This window comes from Nelusetta ayraudi, unplaced genomic scaffold, assembly GCF_046127955.1.
Source record: "Nelusetta ayraudi isolate G7.1 ecotype Tasmania unplaced genomic scaffold, CSIRO-AGI_Nayr_v1 ptg000007l, whole genome shotgun sequence".
In the NCBI taxonomy this organism is placed as follows: Eukaryota; Metazoa; Chordata; class Actinopteri; order Tetraodontiformes; family Monacanthidae; genus Nelusetta; species Nelusetta ayraudi.
The window spans coordinates 6,479,961-6,501,471 of NW_027466057.1; the positions used below are offsets into that span (position 1 = coordinate 6,479,961).

A 21,511-nucleotide genomic window follows, 5' to 3' on the forward strand; every position below is an offset into this window, starting at 1 on the left:
ACAGGGTGGTGACACTTGGCCCTCGCACCAATGGGAAGCCTCCCCCTGCAGCTAACTAGCTTGATAGCCTTTGCATGAGCTCTGTACCAAAATGGGTGTGCGTGATACGTTTAAAAGTCAAAAGGTCATTCCATCCAGTTTAGCCGCTGTTCATTCTGACATGAACTCAAAAGAATTGTGCTTGACAACAACAGTTGCAGAGGTCTCCATTTTTTGGACTACACCATTTAACTAGAGTGGTTGGATGTCTTAGCTGCGCTGCCTGTACTTAAAAAATAAATCTATGGTTACACTGCAGTGACAATTACTCTTTGACCAAGAAATGATTCCATGTGTGTGCAATCATATGAAAAAGGAGGCATTACATAGTAGTATTAGTAAAGCACACACTCTAAATGCTGCGATTTACTCCCACGAGGACGATTATATAGTTGCGCGGGTATGCGCGGCACGGAACGAGAACATTATGCCCGTGTACTGTATGAATATGCCTGCGAGGCTTGACATGAATGCAATTTCATGTCATTTGAATGCCTTTCATGAGGCAAGGACTCGTTTGAACTGTCTTAAAAAGCTCATCCACCACGGTAGCTGCCAGTGGCCCTGGGTACAGAGGAGTCATGTCGACAGGCCCAATTAATGATGGGGCGTCTGAGAGCGAATGAGTGAGGAGCTTTGAGAGGATTCCTCCACCTTAAATCCCCCTGTGCTGCTGCTCCCAGACTGCCTGTGAAGAACAATCAAACGGTAGCAACCCCCCTCCTATTTATCACTTTAAGACATTAGCCAGACATGGGCCTGAATATTAACCAGCCTCCTTTTCCAGGAGAGTTCCACACCAAAGGCTGCGTGTGGCAACATACATTTTTAATCACAGGGGGAAAACGAGGCCTCTCAATCGCTCTCATCTATTACTGTGTGCTTAACTTGATGCACTTTTTTCTCAGGGGATCTCGACGCGGCAAACAGGCAATTATTGTTATAGTCGCCTCTCGCGGCGTTTGGTTAACGAAAAACGCTCCATCAACGCTCGCCAGTGAACGAGAAGAGCAGATTTCAGAACTCTGCAGCGTTGCTTCAGATCTTTCTGTGACTACAGTATCTCTGACTGAACTTGGGTTCATCTCCCCGGTTTCTACCCCGCGTCTCTCTGCAAGGGCCAGCCTGGCAGAGCAGAGGCGATGGAGCGTGAGCCGGGCCTCCTCGGCCTAATTGGAGTCATGTTCTCCTGGACCCTGGAGCTGCTACTGCGCCTGCACGGGGGCCTCTCTGGTGCCGGTTCCTGTGGCAGGGAGGGTAGAGCCACCACCGATGCCAGGTACGCAGGGAGATGATCTGTTCACCCTATCCTCTCCCTCCGGGGTACCCCCACTGTGACACATGGCACCCTGGTGACAAGGTCACTCCGCTGTTGTGGCACCACAGGGGGGAGCTGTCCTTATTATCAGGGGAGCAGATATTCTGAAGAAGCATCCAAAGGAGGATCTGATCTCCAATCACATTTATGCGCTGAAGACAAGGATTTCTGTGGCCAGTGGGGATCTTTTTCAAGGGTAGAGAGTCACTTTTTGTTTAAACTCCTACATACATTTACATATATGTTTGCCATGCAGATGAACAGAAAACAAAGCATTGGCAGCTACGCAACCTATATTAATGCTGCCTTTACAGAGACATCTCCTCTAGTTGCCGTTTTCAGCACATTAGCTTAGAGACAGATCCAACTTATTAATTGGTTTATTAATTTATTCTTAAAGCATATCAAAAACAAGGGGCTTGGCCAGAAGGCTGTAGAAACAATTGTATAATTGCAACAACTTCTCATGCAGCAAATAAGAGTAATACAACCATTAAGTACGCAATCCCCCAATAGCAAAGAACAAAGTGCCTTATGTGCAATGTAATAACTTATGAATCAAAGTTATAAATGCAGTGAATTATTCACCTGAACAAAGCAAGGCTAGAGTTAATTCATGACCAATAAGACATTCATGTCGTGCATGTTGTGTGACTGTTCATACATGGTGCAGTTCTTATAATGCACCTACTCACGACATGGAATCAGCTAAAACACGAGACGTAGCTCACGGCTTCCAAAAAGGCAGCAGGTTAAGAAGGAAAAAAGTTAAGAAAGAAAAATAACTTGATAGTCTCTCATTTGTTTGGGTAAACCCTTATTAATGGCCGTTTGGCAAGACGTCACAGAAGTCACTTAAAGCTGCGACAATATGCATGAGCTGGGCCGGCTTTAATATCAATCTCAGTTTCTCTCAGCGCCAGAGAGTGAAAACCGCGGAAAAGCCCTTCTGTGCCCAATGAAAGATTTCCGTTGCAAATGTTGCCTTCCATTAAGAATCAAATTAAGTACTGGACCAGCGCTTTCCACTGAGTCCACTCCCTTCCAAATACGTACCCTTGCACACTTCTAATTTGTAATTTATTATGTTCCCAACGTGGAACGTGAAGGATTGGTGGGCTGCTGTATGGCCTCCCCATCCCCCAATCTGCAGTGAGTGCATTGTGTGTGCGTGCGTGTGTTTACCATTCATTTCATGCTGGCTGTACTCTGCCGCCGTTGACCGCTGTGGGTCAGCCCTCACACGTAGCAGCAGGTGACCAGTGTCAGGCAGGAAAGGTCGCAGGTCTGCAGTCTCCAGTTTACAGAGATTAAAAAACTCCTGCTGGGATCGCTGCAATATTTGGCCATAGCACAACATCATTCTCTGAGGCTGCCTTTAAAGTGTTTTTGGGTCATGCGTAGATGTGTCGCTTGACAGAGCCACTCAGCGTTCCACTCTTCACTATTTCCTTGTTTTTATCGCCCATTTTTTCTGCGGAACTTAGACAGCACGTAGGTTCTCCGTGACTCGTCTATCTGCGTGGATCTTGATGACAGCGGAGTCTACAGGCGGCGTTTTTGAACATCTTTCAGCCCAGCGACTCTCTGCGGGACTCCTCTGACTTGAAGGTACAGCCTTATTTGGCTAAATGCTTGATGCACATTCTACATTCACCTGTGCTGTTCTTTTCTGCACTTTATTCTTGTGCTCACAAGCCCATTAGTTGAAAAGATGAAATGCATCGCTCCTCTTTCATCTGGCTTTTGCCCGAGGTGTGTTTTTGACTTGATTTTAAGAGTAAGATTTCTCTCATTAGCGCTAAGCATGTTTTAATTTGCCATTCCAGACATGGACATTCGCTGAATTGCACAAGTTGCTCGATTTGGGTTGTCTCGCTTTTGTTTTTTCGAGAGGATAAAAATCTGCGGGTGGAGATTAGCTGTGGAGTTTTACGTGAGGAACCTTTGTACTAGGCCCTACATTGTGGGAAAAGGGCATTGATAGGAAGGCAGATAGGGGCTGATCAATAGGTAGTGCAGTTTTCTCCTCGGGCCCTCTTTCATATCTCTCTCTTGTTTGTGTTTTGAAGGGGTCGTGGTGCGGGGTCTGGTAAAGTGGTGGCGTGGGCGGGCTTCTGCCCCTTTATCAATCAGGATTTTAATTACACACGTCTAGGGCGACGGCTAGATTAGAAACCAATCGACGCTATCGGCCACAAAATCTAATTACTGTTTATTGACAGATAAGGGCAGGCCCCCTTCACTTTTCCAAATAAGATAAACCTCCCCCTCTCGACCACAATGAAGAGCAGCATACTGTCCATGAAAAGACTCTATGATAAGCACAATTTCCCACACAACATCCCTATTTGCTTATAGAGAGAAATTACCCTCGTAGACGTCTTTGTTATATATGTTATATATGAAACAGTGACAGTGAGATGGAGATACGTTTCATTTGTCATGTGAACTGCATGTAGGAGCAGGGGTCAAATTAAAGCAACACGGTGCAGTTTTTTTTTTAATGACTGAAGTCAATCGTTTAAAAAAAACCCTTGTTAAGATTCTTTAACTTGATTCAGAGGTGTTGGAACCCCAGCCAGTGATGCAATGGATCTGGTTGGCCTGGTATGGAACTTTAGGACTTTGGTTGCCTGCCCAGCAAACAGAATTCGCCTGTCCAGTCATCTGCTGTCTTTTCTTCTCCTGTCTCACCAGGCTGACAGGCGGCACTTGGTCATTGGCCTGGTTCTTTTTCTTCCTCTTACAAGCCAATGGATTGCGCCAATGATTTTACCAATATTGCAATGTACAAAAATAAATAAATAAATAAAAATAAAAAATACACATTTTTTAAGCTCATTCCTACTGCCTTCATTCCCTGTTTGAAAGAGTCAGATGAACTAGCGACTTGTCCAGTGTGTACCCTGCCTTTGCCCTAAGACAGCTGGGATAGGCTCCAGCAGACCCCCGTGACCCTGAATAGGAATAAACGGGTATAGAAGATGAATGAATGAATGAATGAATGAATTAATTAATTAATTAATTTAAAAAAAAAATGGTGGCATGAATTTATAAATCTTGATAATGAGTAAACCTTATGCATCCAACAGCCTGCTGTTAGAATTATTACAACATGTCGTATCAATAATCACAAAACATGAGTGTATCATTGGTTATAAATGAACTACAGCATTTGTTCTGGTCAGGTGAATAATTGACTGTATCAATGATAACCTCAGCAAGGCCATGATGCACAGGCAAAGGGTCTCATCTGTGCTATACATGCGTCTCCCAGGAGGACAGCATCCACACCACCCTTGTCCTCTTGTCTCTGGGAAAGAAAAACAACAAAAAACACTCTGCACCCCTGGCCCACATCAGCCGTAGTTTTACAGCCTCCGTCACCCCGCGCGGTGCACTTTGCATTTAAAACCGAGAATCTGCCTCAGGTAAATATGGAGTAAATGATTGGATTATTGTTCTTTCATTTGGCTGTGTAGTAATGGCTGGATTATAAACATTGCAGAGTATAGATTTCCTGTCAGATCCTATGAATCAGACATCCTTATCTCATTTCCAGACTGCCGCTCTGTCGAGCGCTGCCATCTTCCAGCATGGAGAGCGTGCGCGTGCACACACACACATTAGAGACATAAACATAAACAGACAAACTGACAAGCACACACAGCCACACACACACACACACACACACACACGGAGGGAGGGAGGGGAAAGAGAGATGGAGACAGAGAGAGGGAGTGTTGCCACCCGTTGCAGCACAGGCACTCTCAAGTCCATTCGAAGATTTCAAAAACCACTTAGGTCCCCTGTCCATATTTGTTAAGCAAGTAAATCAAAGGGCCACAGCACACAGAATTCAAAGACAGAGGAGAGCCAGCGTGGTGGGGGAGCATGTGAGAGTGGGGGAAAGGGAGAAAGATGTCTCCCAAATGAAATTTGGTCAGGGCTGGGACGGAGGGTGGCTGACAGCAGGTGGAGGGAGGAGAGAGACAGGCGCTCGGGACCACCTGATTTGGTTTGAATCACGCAGAAAGAGAAAGAAAGAAAAAAAAAATGTTTTTGCTTTGAATTATGCAGCATTTTTTGACCAGGACTGGAGATTGATGCCCGGTTCTTCTGCTGCCTGGACATCACATTAGTAGTTGTCTCTGCTACGTGCCTTGTTTGTCTTCTCTCTCTCCCTGCCGGGGCCGCCTTTGCAGAATTTCTTTTCACTGGATTACCAGCGTTGTAATTGGGTTACGGGTCGGCGTGGACCAGTAGCCGCTGCAAGAGCAGGCATTTGTTGGAATGCATCAAAAGTCACGGCGCACTTGTAGAAAGTCAACAGAACATCGCTCACCAAAAGCGTCTACGTGAAATGTTGAGTAATTGTGTATCTGCATGGAAGGGGAAGCACTCACTATAAAGTGTGTTTGTGTGTGCACGCGTGTGCACACAAGAGCATTTACAAGAGCAAAACACTTGAAAGTGGTGTTTCAGAAAATTATCATTTGATGGTAACAGATATTTTATCGGCACAATCGTGTCTGTAGATGTTTCACACTGTGGCTGATAGTAGATCGGTTCAAGAAAACATGAGCATCTCATGTTTCATTCATGAACAAACTAACAAAGTACTTTTCTGTATCGACCTGACATTCATTCTCCTGGTTATTATTATTTTTTTATTTACTGTATGAAAGTAATATTAACTTTCAAATTATGATTTCTCAAAAATGTAGATGGCTTTGCTCTAGCGCCAGCCCGAAATATATAGTTGCATTTATATTTTTATTTAGGCAAGTAAACGTCAGAGGTCATGAACACCAGCAAACCGTTTTTTTTAGCTCCGACTTTAATACCTTGACTGCAAGAAATTGTAGTTCATCTCATGGACAATATTATTGCCGCCTTTTGTGAAAAGAGGATTGTTTATGTTAGCCGACAAACATTCAGACAATTTCACACGCTGAGCAATTTACTCTGCCTCAGTCAGGACCATTTTCAGTGGCTTGTTTAAATCCACTCACTGTTCATTAATGCAGCTGACGGGGGGAACTGAACAGGGCCGCTGTTGTCACTACGTTGCGCTGCAGCACTCTGCCATTACATTTATAGATTTTCTCTTTGATGGGATAATTTGGTCTTTATATCGCTCACAAATGAAGTGATCCTCAGCGCTCCTCGCGCAGCTCAATGTGCAGGGCCCATTTTCAAATACAGTTAATTGCATTCGAAAAGAATCAATGATACTTTCACGGTGACAATATCATTCTTTTGATGTCACTTAATTTCCTCAGTGAAATGATTACATCAATAGCCTGGAACCCATTTCTATCTTTCAGCATGAATTAATCTATTAAGGACAATAATTACACGTTTGTAATGGATAGGTTTTTGTGCTCAGAGGTAAATGCAGTCGAGTCTCCATTGTGCACCAGGTTGTTGGCACTGTCCCGACTGTCATTCATTCAGTTTATAAATTACACTATCACCCTGGAAAAAAATAAATAAATAAAGCGAGCTCTGCTGCAGCTTCCTGGTGGCCTTGTTGCGAGATAGCCCTCCCTCTAGTGGAGATGATAGATTTGCTTGCTGCTGTCAGCTGGCTTTATGCTCTGGTCCACAGCCGAGGCACCCAGTCAAGTGATGGCCCATGTAAATTGTGCGGAGGAAAACCTTTCAGAAGACAGGAAAAAATAGAAAATATACCAAACAACTACAGGGAAATTTTTGATGTAGATCAATATATTTGTGCAGACTTGGCTAATTGAATACTGTGTTCCTTTTTTTTTTTTTTTTTGACTCTTTAAATGTTTGTTTTTGTTTACACGTCAGTGTGCCTGAAAAATGTCATGTTGTGCCATGATAGAGAAGGTGCGACCCCAGCTTGGGGGAAGGCGCCATGCAACCTATATGCATTTGGAGAAGTTTCTTAAATTGAACAACAAAGCGCTGGTTGCAGACTAAATCATACAGCATCTCTCATATAAAATATAAAGTAAATTTTTTAAAAAATATTTCTCATGCTACAATAAAAAACAACAATAAAAATGACAGAGTGGTAGTCTGTTATTCAAACATCATTTAAAAAAAAAAATTAACGTGTTTTTTTTTTTTTTTTTTTTTAATATAGAGCACAAAGAGCTCTATAAGTTCATAAATTGAAATTTGATAAACAAACACGCATGTGTTAGACGGATCTGACGTTTACAATTTGGAACTCGTGGTTTCTTCTTTCCACCATGAACCCAAGCAGCAGTCCCTGCCTGCAGCACCGCCTGGTTGGGTCGGTGGCTGCTGCCTGGGTCTGTAGGAGGAGCTGCTGTCAAGCGTGTCCTCGCTCGGTGTCGTTGTGTGGTTGAGACGGCTGGCGCAAAGAAAGACACACACACACACACACACACACACACACACACACACACAGTAGCAGCTGCGGGAGAGCTAGCACCAGCTCCGCGGAATGAGACGTGTCGTTGCCGAGTGCAAAGGTACCACTGACACCCCGTGTTGTACTTTTCATGCACTTGTTCTGTCACTTAGGGAAAGTTAAGCGAAAAACTTCGCATACATATACTTGTTGTTTTTGATACTGCCGTCAACTGGCTTCGCGACGCACCTGTAGCTAATTTAACGTAAACTGGGTCGTTGTTGCACGCGGGTCTGCTCCAATTAGTGCAGGTGTGTTTGTACGCAGTGCGATGGCTCAGTTAGCGTTACAGCAGGTTTTGCGGCTTTATTTTTATGTTTTATTTCGAGCTGCTCGCTCCTTGGGGATAAACGAGAGAGAAAGAGTGACTGAAAACTGTAGAAACATTTACGTCGACTTCTTAGTGCCTGCGCTGAGCGTATTTGAAGGTTCTGCCTACTAGAGAAACTATGAGAAACTGCCCAGCTCTCCGTGGGGCCAAGTTGGTGACGTCATCAGAAAATCATAAGTGACTTTTAATTAAGCGGTTAGTTCATGTAACATTGCTCTGCTTGTTTAAGCACTGACTTTTATAATTCTACGTCAATATATGTGTTTTAATGCTTAACTGGAGTTATTCATATTCTGAAAACAATTTATTATAATTTTTTACAATACATTTTAAACAGTGTTTACTTTGAGTGACCGTTTACTTGAACTCAGGCAGACAAGCAACAAAAAACCTTATCGATTTGCCTACGTTTGCATTGTCAAAATTTAGAATTTTATTGTGATTCCACCACAGTGCTGTCAAAAACAAACACTCGCACCAGTTCACTACAAAAATGCAAATCAACTGATGCTGTAAAAAGCACAAATGTTGTTCAGACAAATCAAAGCCGCCCTGACGTTTGTTGTACTTCATCAGCTGCGTCGTGCCTGCGGTGTGATCGAGTGTTCGCCCCGCGCAGCTCTACACCCTTCGGTTGTATCAGATCCCCTCCTGTCAAATCAGCTGTCACCCTGACGTGATTTGTTTCATAACTGTGCTGGTAGGAATCAACGATAGCGGCGGGGTCTTTCATAGCTCACGCTGTGCCGCCACGGCCGCGGGGTGCTGTCAAAGGCTCCTCGAGGCCGAAGGAAAACTCCCCTGCCTTCAGACACCTTCACTGTCCTGACCTGAGCGCTGCTGACTCAGCTGTTTGTTTGCACTGCCAGGGCGGATAAAATGCTTATTATTGCGCTGGTGTAAATTCTTTTATTATGACGCCTTCCAGCAGCCTTAAAACTTGAACCAGGACGTGGAATTTAAAACCGAGGTTCTATAGAATAGAACGGAATTGGCCGGTCGTGAAGCTTCAGCAGCACACTGTGCGTTTATCTGGTTGCGTGGCTGATATGATTTCTTAATGTCTGCTGTCTCATGTCATATCAGTGATCTTATACACGTCAAGGGAATGCTCTCTCGTTTTTTTTTTTTTCAATTACAGGAATCAAACTGGCAGGTGCTTCGTTTTGGCATCAATCCTAATTGGATTTTTTTCATTTATTTATTTTTTTTGTTTGTTTTGTTGCACACCGCGAAAATAATAAAAAAAAAAATAACAGGGAGAGAGAGAGAGAGAGAGAGGGAAAGCAGATGCCGTGTGATCTGTGCCGCTGCGGTGGCACTAGTGCTGCACATCAATGGGCCTGTGATGATCAATAGGGGTTGCGTGATGTTTTTGCATTGATTACAGAAACGTGAGCCGTTGAATGGAACCGGATTCCTCTCCAAGGGCTCCGCTGTTCCTGTTCAGCAGAGGGAAAAAAAAAGTGTAGATCAGCAGAGCCGTGCGCCACATTATTTTTTTTTTGTGCGTATGTGTGTGTTTGTGTGTGCGCGCTCGAATCTGCTGGTACATGTGACCGCCGCTCGCCACCCACTCCTATTTTTTCTTTCTTCCTCTAAAGATCCTTGTCAGGCACCTTGTGAGTTTTCAACGAAGTGCACCAAAGCCGCCTGCTTGCTTCTCCGCCGGCCGCCTCCCCCCACCCGACACCCCCGACCCCTGCCGGAGTTGCCAGCCATTGTCGGACCGCTCGCTCCTCCGAGTTGGATGCCATGGTAAGCTCCTCTCTTATAATGTGGGGATACAGTAACACGGAGACCCTCGGTGGCTGTGAAACGCTATCTGCATTCTCTGCATTCTTACCGGGCTTGATCAACGGCGAAAACACAGGCGCTTGTAAAGGACCCCCCCCTACACACACACACACACACACACACACACCCACCCTCCCCTCGCCGGGGGGGGGGGTTGTTAGGCGAGACAGAGCTGAGATTTTCCGCCGCTTTAAGGAGCTGACGGGGCTCGAGATCGTCTCTCACTGGTTTTGCAGAGAGCTTTGGCGGTTGCGCCGGCGGAGCGGAGCTCGTGACTGCTGGCTGCTGGGTAAACACACACGCCAGACCCGAGGTGAAGAGCCACTGATGCTGATGTCTATAGTGTGACGCAAGCTGGCGGCAGGTAGCGCATCAGCGGCGTGCCGCGTTCATTCTCTTTCTTCTCTTCAAAGTCCAGGAGACACTTGCCCAGTGAGTTGTCTCAGTGTATTCTGCCATATTCTTTGACAGCCGTGCTGAATCTCCTCTCTCTGTATAATGCCATCAATATTTCTTCTGTCCCTCAAAATAAACAGCGCGAGGCCTTTCGAAATCACACGGGGCCAGAACTTGTTTTATTTTCCCCGCCGTTTCGCTGCACGAGTGCGTCGCCTGCGTCCGTGCGGGTCATGTGTGGCCTGTTGTGCGTCTGTCTGTGTCTGTCCGTGTGTCACACTTGTGCGCACGGCGGCATGTGCGAGCAAGCGTTTGGATCCTCCCTCCCTCTCTCCCTCTCTCTCTCTCTCTCTCTCTCTCTGTCCCTCCCTCCCTCCCTCCCTTCCCACCCTCCCCCGCTGCTCCGCCGGCCCCTCTGTCGCTTTAAGTCCAGCCCCTCGGAGGCAGCCAACAGCAGCTGTTCCATATTCATCAAGCCCTTGAGTCTTAAAGAGCCCTATCCCGACCATGGAAAGAGTCATTCCTCTCGCCCGCGCTCTCATGCTCTCTCCATCTTAGCGCTCATCCCGCTGCTGCCTGCGCGTCGCTCCTCTCTCTCTCTCTCTCTTTCTCTCTCTCGCTCGCTCGCTCTCTCTCTCTCGCACCCCCCCTTTACCTCACTCGTCCGTCCATCCCTCCCTCCCTCCTCCCCCTTTCTCTCTCTCTCTCTCTCTCTCTATCTCTGACCTACACACACACACACACACACACACATTTACTTACCTACACTCAGACACTTTCTCTCCCACTCATATATACACAAACGCACGCACGCACACACACACACACACACATGCTCACGCACACGCTCCCACTCAATCCATCAGAGTCCAACATACCTGTGCAGGCTGGGGGGAGCGCTGCTGCTGCTGCTGCTGCTGCTGCAGGGGACTGTCTGGCAGTGTTGTCTCTGAGTTTGCTCTGCTGTCACTCGGGGGAAGAAGCGGCTCTCAACTGTTTTCTCTTTCCTCTTCCTCTCATTCCTGGAATGCTAAAACTGGACTGATGGACATTTCAGAACTTTGTCTTCCAGACCCTCTCAGCTATCATAACCAGTAGGTGCACTTTTGTTTCTCGTATTTCATTTTTTTTCCACTACTCCACTGTTGTTTTTACTTTTAACCTCGCTTGTTGTGGTGCAGTTTTATTCCTCCTGTCTGTCTCTCTGTCTTTTCCTTCGTTCATTGTTTACAAAAAATTCCTCTTTGTCGTTTAAACATTGACTGCACTTGTTTTGTCACTTACTTCCTTCTAGTCCAGGAACTCTACCTTTTCTTTCTTTCTTTTTTTTTTTTTGCACTATCAGTAGCTGGCTCACGCCTCATTAACGCCTTAAACTTTAAACATGCATTTCCCCGACTTTATTGTTCCGAGGGCAAATTCTGCTGTACTTGAAAAGTAAAGGAAGCAGATTATGCAGGGTCACATTTTGTAAGGCACTCTTTAAACCTCATCCAAAGCATGGCCAATTGATTTTGCTTGCGTCTCGGCTACGTGCGTATTTTTCCCCTTTAGAATTTGGGGTATCTGTCCGCTTGGGTTAGGAGCTTGTTTGCTGATGGCTTTGTTCCCAGACCGGGACGTCCAGGGAGAATAATAATAATATTTTAAGGGAGATGAGATTAGTGGGAATCCGTGGAATTGGATGGGATAAATTACACACTGTAATATTTGCAGCCGGAGGAAAGATGAATGAAAAGGACCCTGTAACCCCGCTGTGCTGGCAGCTCTGTCCCAGGCAGCGGCACGCGAGGCGAGCTGCTCTGTCACCAGCTCCTGACTGCTGGGACACTCTCAGAACTTTACACAGCGACCTACAAATTACATTTTAATGCCGGAGGGCAAAAAAAAAAAAAAAACAGCATGTACGGCCTAATCTTCATTTTTATTATGTTTACTTGTTCTGCCTTTTTCTTTTGCAAGTGATTTTGATTTAGTCTAACAATCACAGTTATTCATGTCAAATTTAATTAAGTACAGCTCGTTTGATATTTGTTTTGGTTTGCTATTCATCCTTACAATCGAATGTAAAATCTAAGTAGACACGAGTGTTGAAGTTAGACAAGTGGCAGGATTTCAGGATTTGTGAAACAATGTTTCAGACACGTTCAAGTATTGTAATCTAACACACCTCACCATCGTTTGATTTTTTTTTTAAATAGTCTTTTCGAAAATGTTTTCAACAGTATTCTTGAAGTTGTGAATTATCATTGTCTGCATAAAGATTTATTGTCACTTTTAATTATTAACTGCGAGTGTTAACAGTGTTTTTAGAGCAAGCAGCCAAATGTTTTTAAAGGGAAAAACCTAGTGCAAGTTCAGGAGGCTGATTCCTGTAGGTCTCTTGATTTGCTTAAAGCTTTTTTTGGGGGGGGGAATATTTTCTTTACTTTAGACTTTAATCACAAATCCAAAAAAATCATTCTAGTAAACATATTAAAAACATGTGCAATAATCTTCTTTGTTTTCTACTAAGGTGGATTATACAGTTCTACTTTCCCTTCTCGGTTCACCATTATAACAGAATATGACAATCAGCAGTAAGGCTGTGGACACAAAGAATTTACCTTATTATTTTTTAGTTCTGTTTTTTGTTCAGTTAAATAAATAAAAAATATATAAAAAATAACTGACCTAAATCTGGGAGCTTGAGCTTTCTAGTTTTCAGCTTGATCACAACTTAATCCCAAAAATATATTCAAAAAAATGATTGGACTTGGTGTGGCATAAGACTTTTTATTTTCCTCCATTCAAAAACACCTTCTTCTTTTTTTTTTCAAAAGGACTTTCCCATAAACCTTGACTGAGTGCAGCAGACAAAAAATTATTCATTACATTTTTGTAGCAAAATTCTGAAATTTTTCGATTTTACTTTCAACCCTAAATGTCTAACAGTCTAGTCAGTTAATCAAATATTTTAAATGTGCATGACTACATGTTTACCCTTTTTTTTTATTCATGCGTATGTCATTAATGAAGTATTCTATATTTTATCTATGTATTTAACCATTAGTGTCTCTTACATTTTTTGTATAATTTGCCCATTTACAATTGACCATATTCATGACATTTGTTTCTCGTGTGTAAAATGTTTTGGTAGACTTGGAAAAATTAACAATGAAAAAAAATATATTTATGTCTAAATTGTTAACTGCTGTCTGAAGCATGCATAAACTCTGTGATTTGTTAAATGTCTAACATTCAATTGCCATGCAGCAAGAACTTTTTTTTGGATGAGGAAAAATAAACAACTCGGTATTGTACATAGACGGTTTCAGAATAACCTACATTTTCTTCTCGGTTTAATTGTAGAGCAGGTGTTTTTCTTTTCTTTTCTTTTTTTTTGCTCTGCATGTGTTAAGACGAGTGCACATTTAATTGTGCTTCAGCACTGGCTCTCCTTGCAAATTGTCCAGCAGTGTTTGCAGCCACTAAATAAGTGCCGGTTGTGGCCGTGATGCTTAGGTGAGAGGATTAGTGGGACGTCCGCGCTCCACGTAATTAGCGCAGCACTGTGGTGGAATGACTGTAGTAACGCACTCTCTGGGCTGACCCGAGGTCACGGCCTGGGAATGAAATTGGGAGTTTTGCCCTCAGATAGACAGATAGACGTCCTCTAAATACATAGCTTTCCACTTTAAGTCGCTGTCCCGTCTTACATACGTTTTGGCTTAAAATTGCGTTTCCCCTCAGCAGGCTGCCCAGCGCACCCTGTGCCTGTTATTTACTTTTGCATGACTTGTCCGAGTCTAAATATCACTTGACTCGTGCAGCGAGACGAGACGCTCGCCCTGAGCGTGACAGGCGTCTTGTTGATCTTGTGTTGCAGGAGCACTTCTCCCCACTCTGCCGCGCGCTAAGCATTGTCACTTTGAGTTTCTCCTGCGCCCGCGAGGAGAAGGCACAGCGTCTGAGCGGCAGTAAATTGAGACGTGACTTCTTTCTGCTCCTAAATGTTCTATCAACGCCCTCGCTTTCCTTAAGCCCTTCGCAGAGCCTCCGCCATAAACTAACAAGGCTATCCAGTTTCCCCTTCATGTAATAAGAGCTTTTTAATGTATTTTTTAGAGAAGCAGGAGGAAGTTAGCACACGGTGATGAATTAGATTTCAATTTATTTGACTTCATTCCCGGCTTGCTGCATTAGAGCCTGCAAAACACCCCTCTCCAGCCCTCCGTCCGTTTGAGTCTTATTAGGTTTTCAGAAAACAAGGCGAGGGAATTGCATTAGTGTATCTTAAGTTAAAAGCTCTTTGCTCTTTGACCAAGTGTTTCATTGTTATTGGGTTAATCAGATTTTTGCTGTCTTCATCGAGATGCTATCGCGGGCTAGAGGCAGTGGTGGGTAACCAAAGCAGTCGTGCACAGACACTATCCAGATGGGATCAGCTTACGGTAATTTGGTTTCAGAATACATTACCAGAAGAGGCTCTTGGCCGACAATGGCCACCCCGCTACGAGCCAGGAGCCGGTGGCCTCTGCTGCTGCTGCTGCTGCTGCTGCTGCAGTAGCATCCAGCCCAGCTGAGGAGCCACCCCACCTGTCCCGCTCCCACCCACCCAGCCAGTCTCCCGCGCTGGGACAGCAAGCTTGTGTTTTTAACGTCTAGTGTTGTCACCCCAAGTCTGAATCCTTCTTCCTTGTGCCAACAGGGCTTTCTTGTCCAATTCATTAGAGAGATTCCTGAGTCCACTGACCACGCGGGATCCCCCCCATTTCTGGTATCTAGTATCATTACTTTCACTGTAAATATGTCACTCAGCTCAGGCTGAGCGGGAGATGGGTGGAGCATGCTGTTGCCTTTCCGGGGCCAGTGTATATTGACATAGTGACGTCCAGGTCCGTCCCTTGTTAGTAACCGTTACCACACAGGCTGGACTCTGTGAAGCTGCCACATGGAAATCAGTTATTCATTTTGTGCTAATTTGAGCAGATTTTTTTTCTGACAATAATATATAATATATAATAATAATAATAATAAAATATCAATTTGTTTGTCTTTTTTATATTGATTGATCAGTATTCCCCTATAAATTTTACTTTGTTTTTTTTTGGACTTAAATGTTATCAGATAACTTTGTTGTAGTCTCATTAATGGCGTATTTGTAACCCGATTTCCCGTCCCCGCCTCGCATTGTCTCCTCTGCGCCTCTCACTGATTAGCTGCCGCGCGTCTTTGCTCATTTCGCGACATCCACCTGCGCGGAAACCACCAGCCGTCACAGCGTGTGGCCCTCCTGATTTTTCATCCGTTGTAACCTTGGACACCTCCGCAGCCGCTGTGAGAATCTGTTTAAAAATAACCGGGTCCATTAGTCTAGGAGGATAATGCTAGCCTATGTGGGCTCTCATGCCCTTGTGGCAGCGGAGTGCTATCACTGACACGGTGCGTCAGCACTTCTTGGCGTTGCTGTAACATTGAAGGGTCCCTCCTCATTCACACGCACATGTATGCGTGTCACACACACACGTAGAATGACAAGAAGCAGTGAGTTTGAAATAAAGTACCTGTGCCTGAGTCATACTGAGAGCTGCCCCGAACGACTTATTTTGGTAAATTAGTCACAAGAAAACGAGGCGTTTTCTCTGCGGGCACAGCGTGACGTTCATCCCTGTGGATTTGAACAGTCACGGCGGGCCGCCGCCACCGCTGCGTCTCGGCCGCTCTGTCCTTAGCGTAGCGGGGGAGAGAATTCCAGATCCACAAATTCACACTCGGTTGGCCAGTGCGACGCAAGGCGGGTAACAATACAAGTGTTTATCAGCGAAGGCTATTGGTATCGAACGGCCAGTTGTTTGAAGGTTATGTTTCGGAGCAGTAATTGAAATGCAAAATAACATTAGGATCGATGCTTAGCTTTGTTTATTTATGAAATCAATATTGAAACCGTCCGTCAGAGTCGCAGCTCTGATTCCCACTGACAGCTTCACCAAGTCTTCTCTTCTCTCTCTCCATGGCCGGCCTGAGCCTTGCATCTATTACAGCTTTCAGACAAAGCAATGGTACATGTGTATTTACATGATGTATACATTCTCTTTACTCAAGTGATCTCAAATCTTTCCATTGCAGGTGGAATTAAAATTCCATCGCATGTCAGTTTTGCATAACGTAATCAGTTGAATCATACATATACATATATATACATATATGTATGATATATATATTTTTTACAGTCTATACACTAACAGTACACTTGTCATGGGCGTGTCCTCCTGAGTGCTTATCTCTGATTTGCCCAGGGGAAAGCAGATGTGACCCGGTACCGTCCATTAACATGGCTCTGCGCAGAAAGTGCCACTACAGGCCTAGTTTCTCTCTGCTGAACATGAGTCGCTATCGACGAATCTGTTGACACGTGCAAAATATAGATTCTGATATTACGGGTTTTCCGAAAGTAACTGAAACATAAATATGCCCTCTTGGGATGTGCGCGTTACAACTAGAATTGCTGTTTTTAAATATTTGGTAGTGTAAAAGGAAGGAAGAATACTTGCATGACACCCTATTGTATGGATTTTATATTGAAATTATTGAGAAAATAATTTCATTTTGTTCCTGCTACATTAATGTCGCTGTTTGCTCAAGTTCCCAGTGACTTTTACGCACATAAAAATATAATATATTATTTTCTTTCTAAATAAAACAATTTTTTTGTGTGTGTGCGCGCACGCATGTCAATGTGTGTGTGCATTCCCTTCAAAAAACGCACTCCTGCCTTTGTGTGCGTTTGTTTATGCCTGTTGGTCACAAAACAAGGCCGCATTAAAATGTCTCCTTATGAGACCCCCCACGCTGGCGCTCGCAGCACTAAGTGCGATCGAATGGTCGCATTGAGTGGCTGGCTGTTGAACCTGTCACTCGGGGAGCCCCTCCCCTCCCCTCGCTGCCAGTGCGTCCGGCGATACCAGATGCAGCGGACACTGGAGTGCATGTTTAGATTGCCCCCTGAAGGGGACACATTAATTCAGGAAATATCCCCCAAAGTTTAATTATTCCTGAATGGCGTGATGGCGGCGGCGGCGGTGGTGGTGGACACCGCCGTATAAATCAGTTAGGGCCCACCCGCCTTTTTATTACCAGCACTATTTATGGGGAATGTGTGGCAGCTGGTGGAGATGAGCCTGTAAAAAGCTAGAGGCTATTGCTACGACTGTGTCTGTCTGCTGCGGTGGCAAGCAGTCACAGTAATGGTGTTTTGAGAGGCGAGCCGTTCACATCCTAGCAGTTTGAATGTTGCACTTCAGACAACAAACTAATGGTCAGAAATTAACTTCCCTGCTTTGACAGAACCGTGTTGCATGTTTCATTGTCCTCCTACGTTTGTGTGTTCGCCGCAGCCTTTGCAAACACGTGCGGTGGCTGCTTGGATTATTTTTGACGGCCCATAAACTTGCTAATTTTGGCCTGTTAATTTTGCCTCGTTTGGGTGTGTGCATGTGTATTTGCATGTTTCTCTCTGCCTTCTGTGAAGATAAAAATTTATGATGGGAGCAAGATGGAGCCTTTGTTTTAAGCAGGTAGCGCGCGCTACCCCCCCCCCCCCCCCCAACCCCCCTTCCAAAGAAGAAGAGCCTATCAGAAGAAGATTAATGAAGTAATTTCATGCATGGCTCCATGCCTCCGTCCTCCTGTATGCACAGCCACTGTGTCTAAACCTCTGATTTACGCTGGACTGTGCTAAATAGCCCTAACCCCTTTATAATAATATTTCTTATTTGTTTGTGACACAAACGCCCCCCCCCCAACACACACACACACACACACACACACACACACACACACACACACACACACACACACACACACACCTATCCACCCAGACAAACATCAACAAATGGAAGCATCCTTCTTTTCATAAAGTTTGCTTTACACATTTAGAGGAAGAGAACACTGCCCCCTGCCCCCAACATTGCCCCCTGCAGAGTTTGCCCATGACGTACCATAGCTGATATCTGTTATGTCAATGAGACAAAGTGCTGCTCCTGATGCTTTATTAGAATAATGCTGATTTTTTTAAAAAAAAAATGTTTTTATTTAATAAAGGCTTGCATACATTGGGTATTTTGAAATATATACATGCAAAAACCCCTCAGTCCTTTACCATCCTTGATCCTGAATTACCAAGAGAATCAACCGTGTATTGTTAAGTAATAAACATCAGCCACAGTTTTCTCAAGCAAGTCTTAAAGGATTCCTCCAATATCAGACACTGTTTATTAAGGCTGATTTCTCCAGGATTAGCTAATTACATTTAGTGGTTATCATAAGCTATGGCAAATTCATGTTGTCAAATTATAACACAGTCAAGCCACATAATGAATGTAATGGAAGCTAATCTCTCCTAATGAAAAGGCAGAATTAGAGATTTGATCCCAAATGTGCGGCACAGCAGGCGAGACTTATCACTGAACTTCTTTTTTTACACACACTATGATGATGAGCTGTCCAATTCTGCAGGGAGGTTTCCCACTGGGTGCACAGAGATAACTGTTAACCCTTTGTGCACAGTGCAGTGTTGGTCTGAGCTGTGAGGGGAAATATAGTGGCATACATGACATGTTTTATGTTTTTGTTTTTTTTTTTGTTCAAAAACAGTTTTTTTTTTTAAATTCTGATTTATCAATTTTATATATTTGCCCCCAAAATTTGTGCATTTGAGATTTTACAACCCATTAAAATAGATGCAGTTTGGCTATGTATGAATTTACATATTAAGAGCATAAATATGAAATTATTAGTTGAGATTTAATAACCAATTCAAAATTAAATATTACAAAACCAAGTAACATAGTTGGAACTTTTTTTGCGAAACCCCATACTAAAAAAAAAAAATCTTCATTCATTTATTTTGTCTTGATTTACGCTGTACTAGGCCACTTTGAAACTTTCACACACACGCGCACGCGCGCGCTAACACACACACACACACACACACACACACACACACACACAGTCTGGCCAGCTCCAACATCCTGACGTGAGCCCCTCACAAGAACAAGATCCGGCCGAGTGCAGGCCCAGACAGTTTACGTCAGACAAAAGGCAGCCTCTTTGTCACGGGAGGCCTCCTCTTTCCTGCCGGTTAGCGTCACTAAAACAGGAAGGCGTATGGGGTGGGGGTTGGAGGGGGTCGGGATCAATAGATGCGATCTGCTTCTTGGCCGCTGCGATCCTGTGGTGCCGCTGCAGCGCGAGGCTCATGTTGTCGTGGCGGGATGAGCTCATGGCTTTAAAAAGATCACAGTGGCATCGCTGTGGAGCTGCTAAATATAATCCTCTGCTGGAGACCAGAAAACTTAATTGCGCAGGCCACAGAGCTGCGCCCCCCCCCGCCCCCCCCCACTCCACCCAGTTGCGACCCGGCACGGGCCCATAGCGTCCGGACTATTGATCCTTCGCTCTCCACTGGCACGATAAAACGCAGAGCTCTCTGTTCCGACCTCCTCTTACGTGGCATTTCTGTTTTTCCATCTCCGAGTCGTCACGGTTTTTGTTTTTTTTTTGCCCCTGTATACATCCGCATGTCATAAATCTCTGTCAGCTTCTCCTGACTGTCAGGCTTTTATATATATGTACCTTAATAAAGAGATCCCACCTCCCCCCATCGGCTCCCCCCCGCCAGAGCACTGCTAATGAATGAGAGGCTCCAAAATTAGGCGCCTCTCCCTCATAGATTCAAATGGGTCCCTGCGGAGCACCAGGCTCGCCTGCAGCCAAACGGTGGCCACCCCCAGACCCATTCCTCTTCCTTGGCAAATTTCCATCGCTCATATACCGTCTGCAAAAACCAACACGCTGACCTCGCGTGCATTGCCCAAAGAGCCTCCAGCCACTTATTCCCCTGTCGGCTATTAACCTGAAACCAGCAGACGGAAAAGCATCCTCTATATTTCAGCTAAGTTTGTTTTGGAATCTCCCTCCTTCTGTTTCCAGGCCCCCTTCCCAACACCCCCCTTCTTTGAGCCCCCAGTCATATTTCATTTCCATATTTCCTCAGGAGAACGCGCACACACCCACACACAAAAGCAACTCCTCGGCGGCGCCACGCGCTCCTTTGACTCAGCCGCGCTGTGCAGAATTACGGCGCGGCGCTGCGCTCTCCTAAAAATGATTCGGCGGCGGCGGCTACGTGTTGGAGCGGTAAGAGGTGGCAGTGGCCCCTGGAGGAGAGGTTAACGCGGCAGCTGCCAGTGGGCTCCGTGGCTGCGGCGGTGCGCTGAGGGGAGGAGGTCTGTCAGGAGCTAATTGAGTTCGTCCCAGCAGCGTTGACTTTGGGGAGGTGTGTGTGGGGGTGGTGGGCAGTGGCTTATCAGGCCACAGAGCCTCGGGCCATCCAGACAGATCTGCCCCTGCCGGGGCATCCGATATCACCGTCACCCTGATTGCGGATGTCAACCCCACTATACCGCCACCACCCGCCCCTTCCCCTCCCATTTAGCCAGTCTGGTCAGGTAGCGAGGATGTGACACCACTCTGGGGTGAGGCTTGCTATAACCACCATAAAATTGGGTGTTTTTCGACAAAGGGAGCGTCGTATATTTTCCTCCTTTTCACCAAGTTTTTGTTGACTTGTGTATGGAACAGGAAGTGAAATCAGAGAGTTGTTTGTCCTCTTGCTCACCGCTCTTCATCACGCCACGTTCTTTACGGCAGCGTCCCACATCGTCGCAGTGCTGGGCCTCCTCTTCGGCCGTCCTCTTCGGAACTGGCGTCGACGGCGAATGCGAGACGAGCCGCGGGATCATTAGGGCAGCTAATCCTGGTGGCGGCGGCACCAGCGGAATGATATTAGGGATCTGAAATGCTGTTAGCGGGGCCAGGTGGAATCAGATTTAAACCAAACTGCGCCGTGTGCGTTTGCGGGACCACAACCCAGTGCTCAGCATGAATTTTGATCGGTGCAAAGGGAACAAAAGAAGGGGGAACAGAGAGGGAGCGAGAATAAAGAGGCGCAGGCAGATCCTGTATCTCAGACGAGCGCCGCTCCTCTGGGCAGTCGGGACGCAGAATTCCAAATGTTCTTACCTTGAGGAGGGCAGGCAGACGGAAGTATAGATTTAACAACATCCAACGTCAGTTAATTCAGCAGACCCCTTCCCCGTCCGCGCCGACAATGTCGCACACAAGCTAATTAGCACCTGCTTCCACATATTGAATTATTTATTACGACTAT

The 21,511-nt window shown here is 45.3% G+C and overlaps 1 protein-coding gene across 9 annotated transcripts in view; it reads left to right on the forward strand.

The window, feature by feature from the left end:
* The first annotated feature begins 2,085 nt into the window (after nt 1–2,085).
* The window catches only part of esrrb (estrogen-related receptor beta), a 54,531-nt gene continuing 35,105 nt past the window's right edge, over nt 2,086–21,511 (forward strand). Inside the window, exons 1-3 of one of the 9 annotated variants that reach the window (XM_076018247.1) lie at nt 2,086–2,968; nt 9,711–9,864; nt 11,357–11,393. Coding sequence is in view for 7 of the 9 variants with exons in the window: in XM_076018239.1 (XP_075874354.1) it covers nt 7,809–7,836; nt 9,711–9,864; nt 14,990–15,058 (251 nt within the window). In the remaining 2 variants the exon portion in view is untranslated. Of the gene's footprint in view, nt 2,969–7,626; nt 7,837–9,710; nt 9,865–10,821; nt 11,394–14,989; nt 15,059–21,511 lie in introns of those variants that run through there. The other 8 variants (XM_076018243.1, XM_076018239.1, XM_076018249.1 and 5 more) reach the window with 8 other exon arrangements.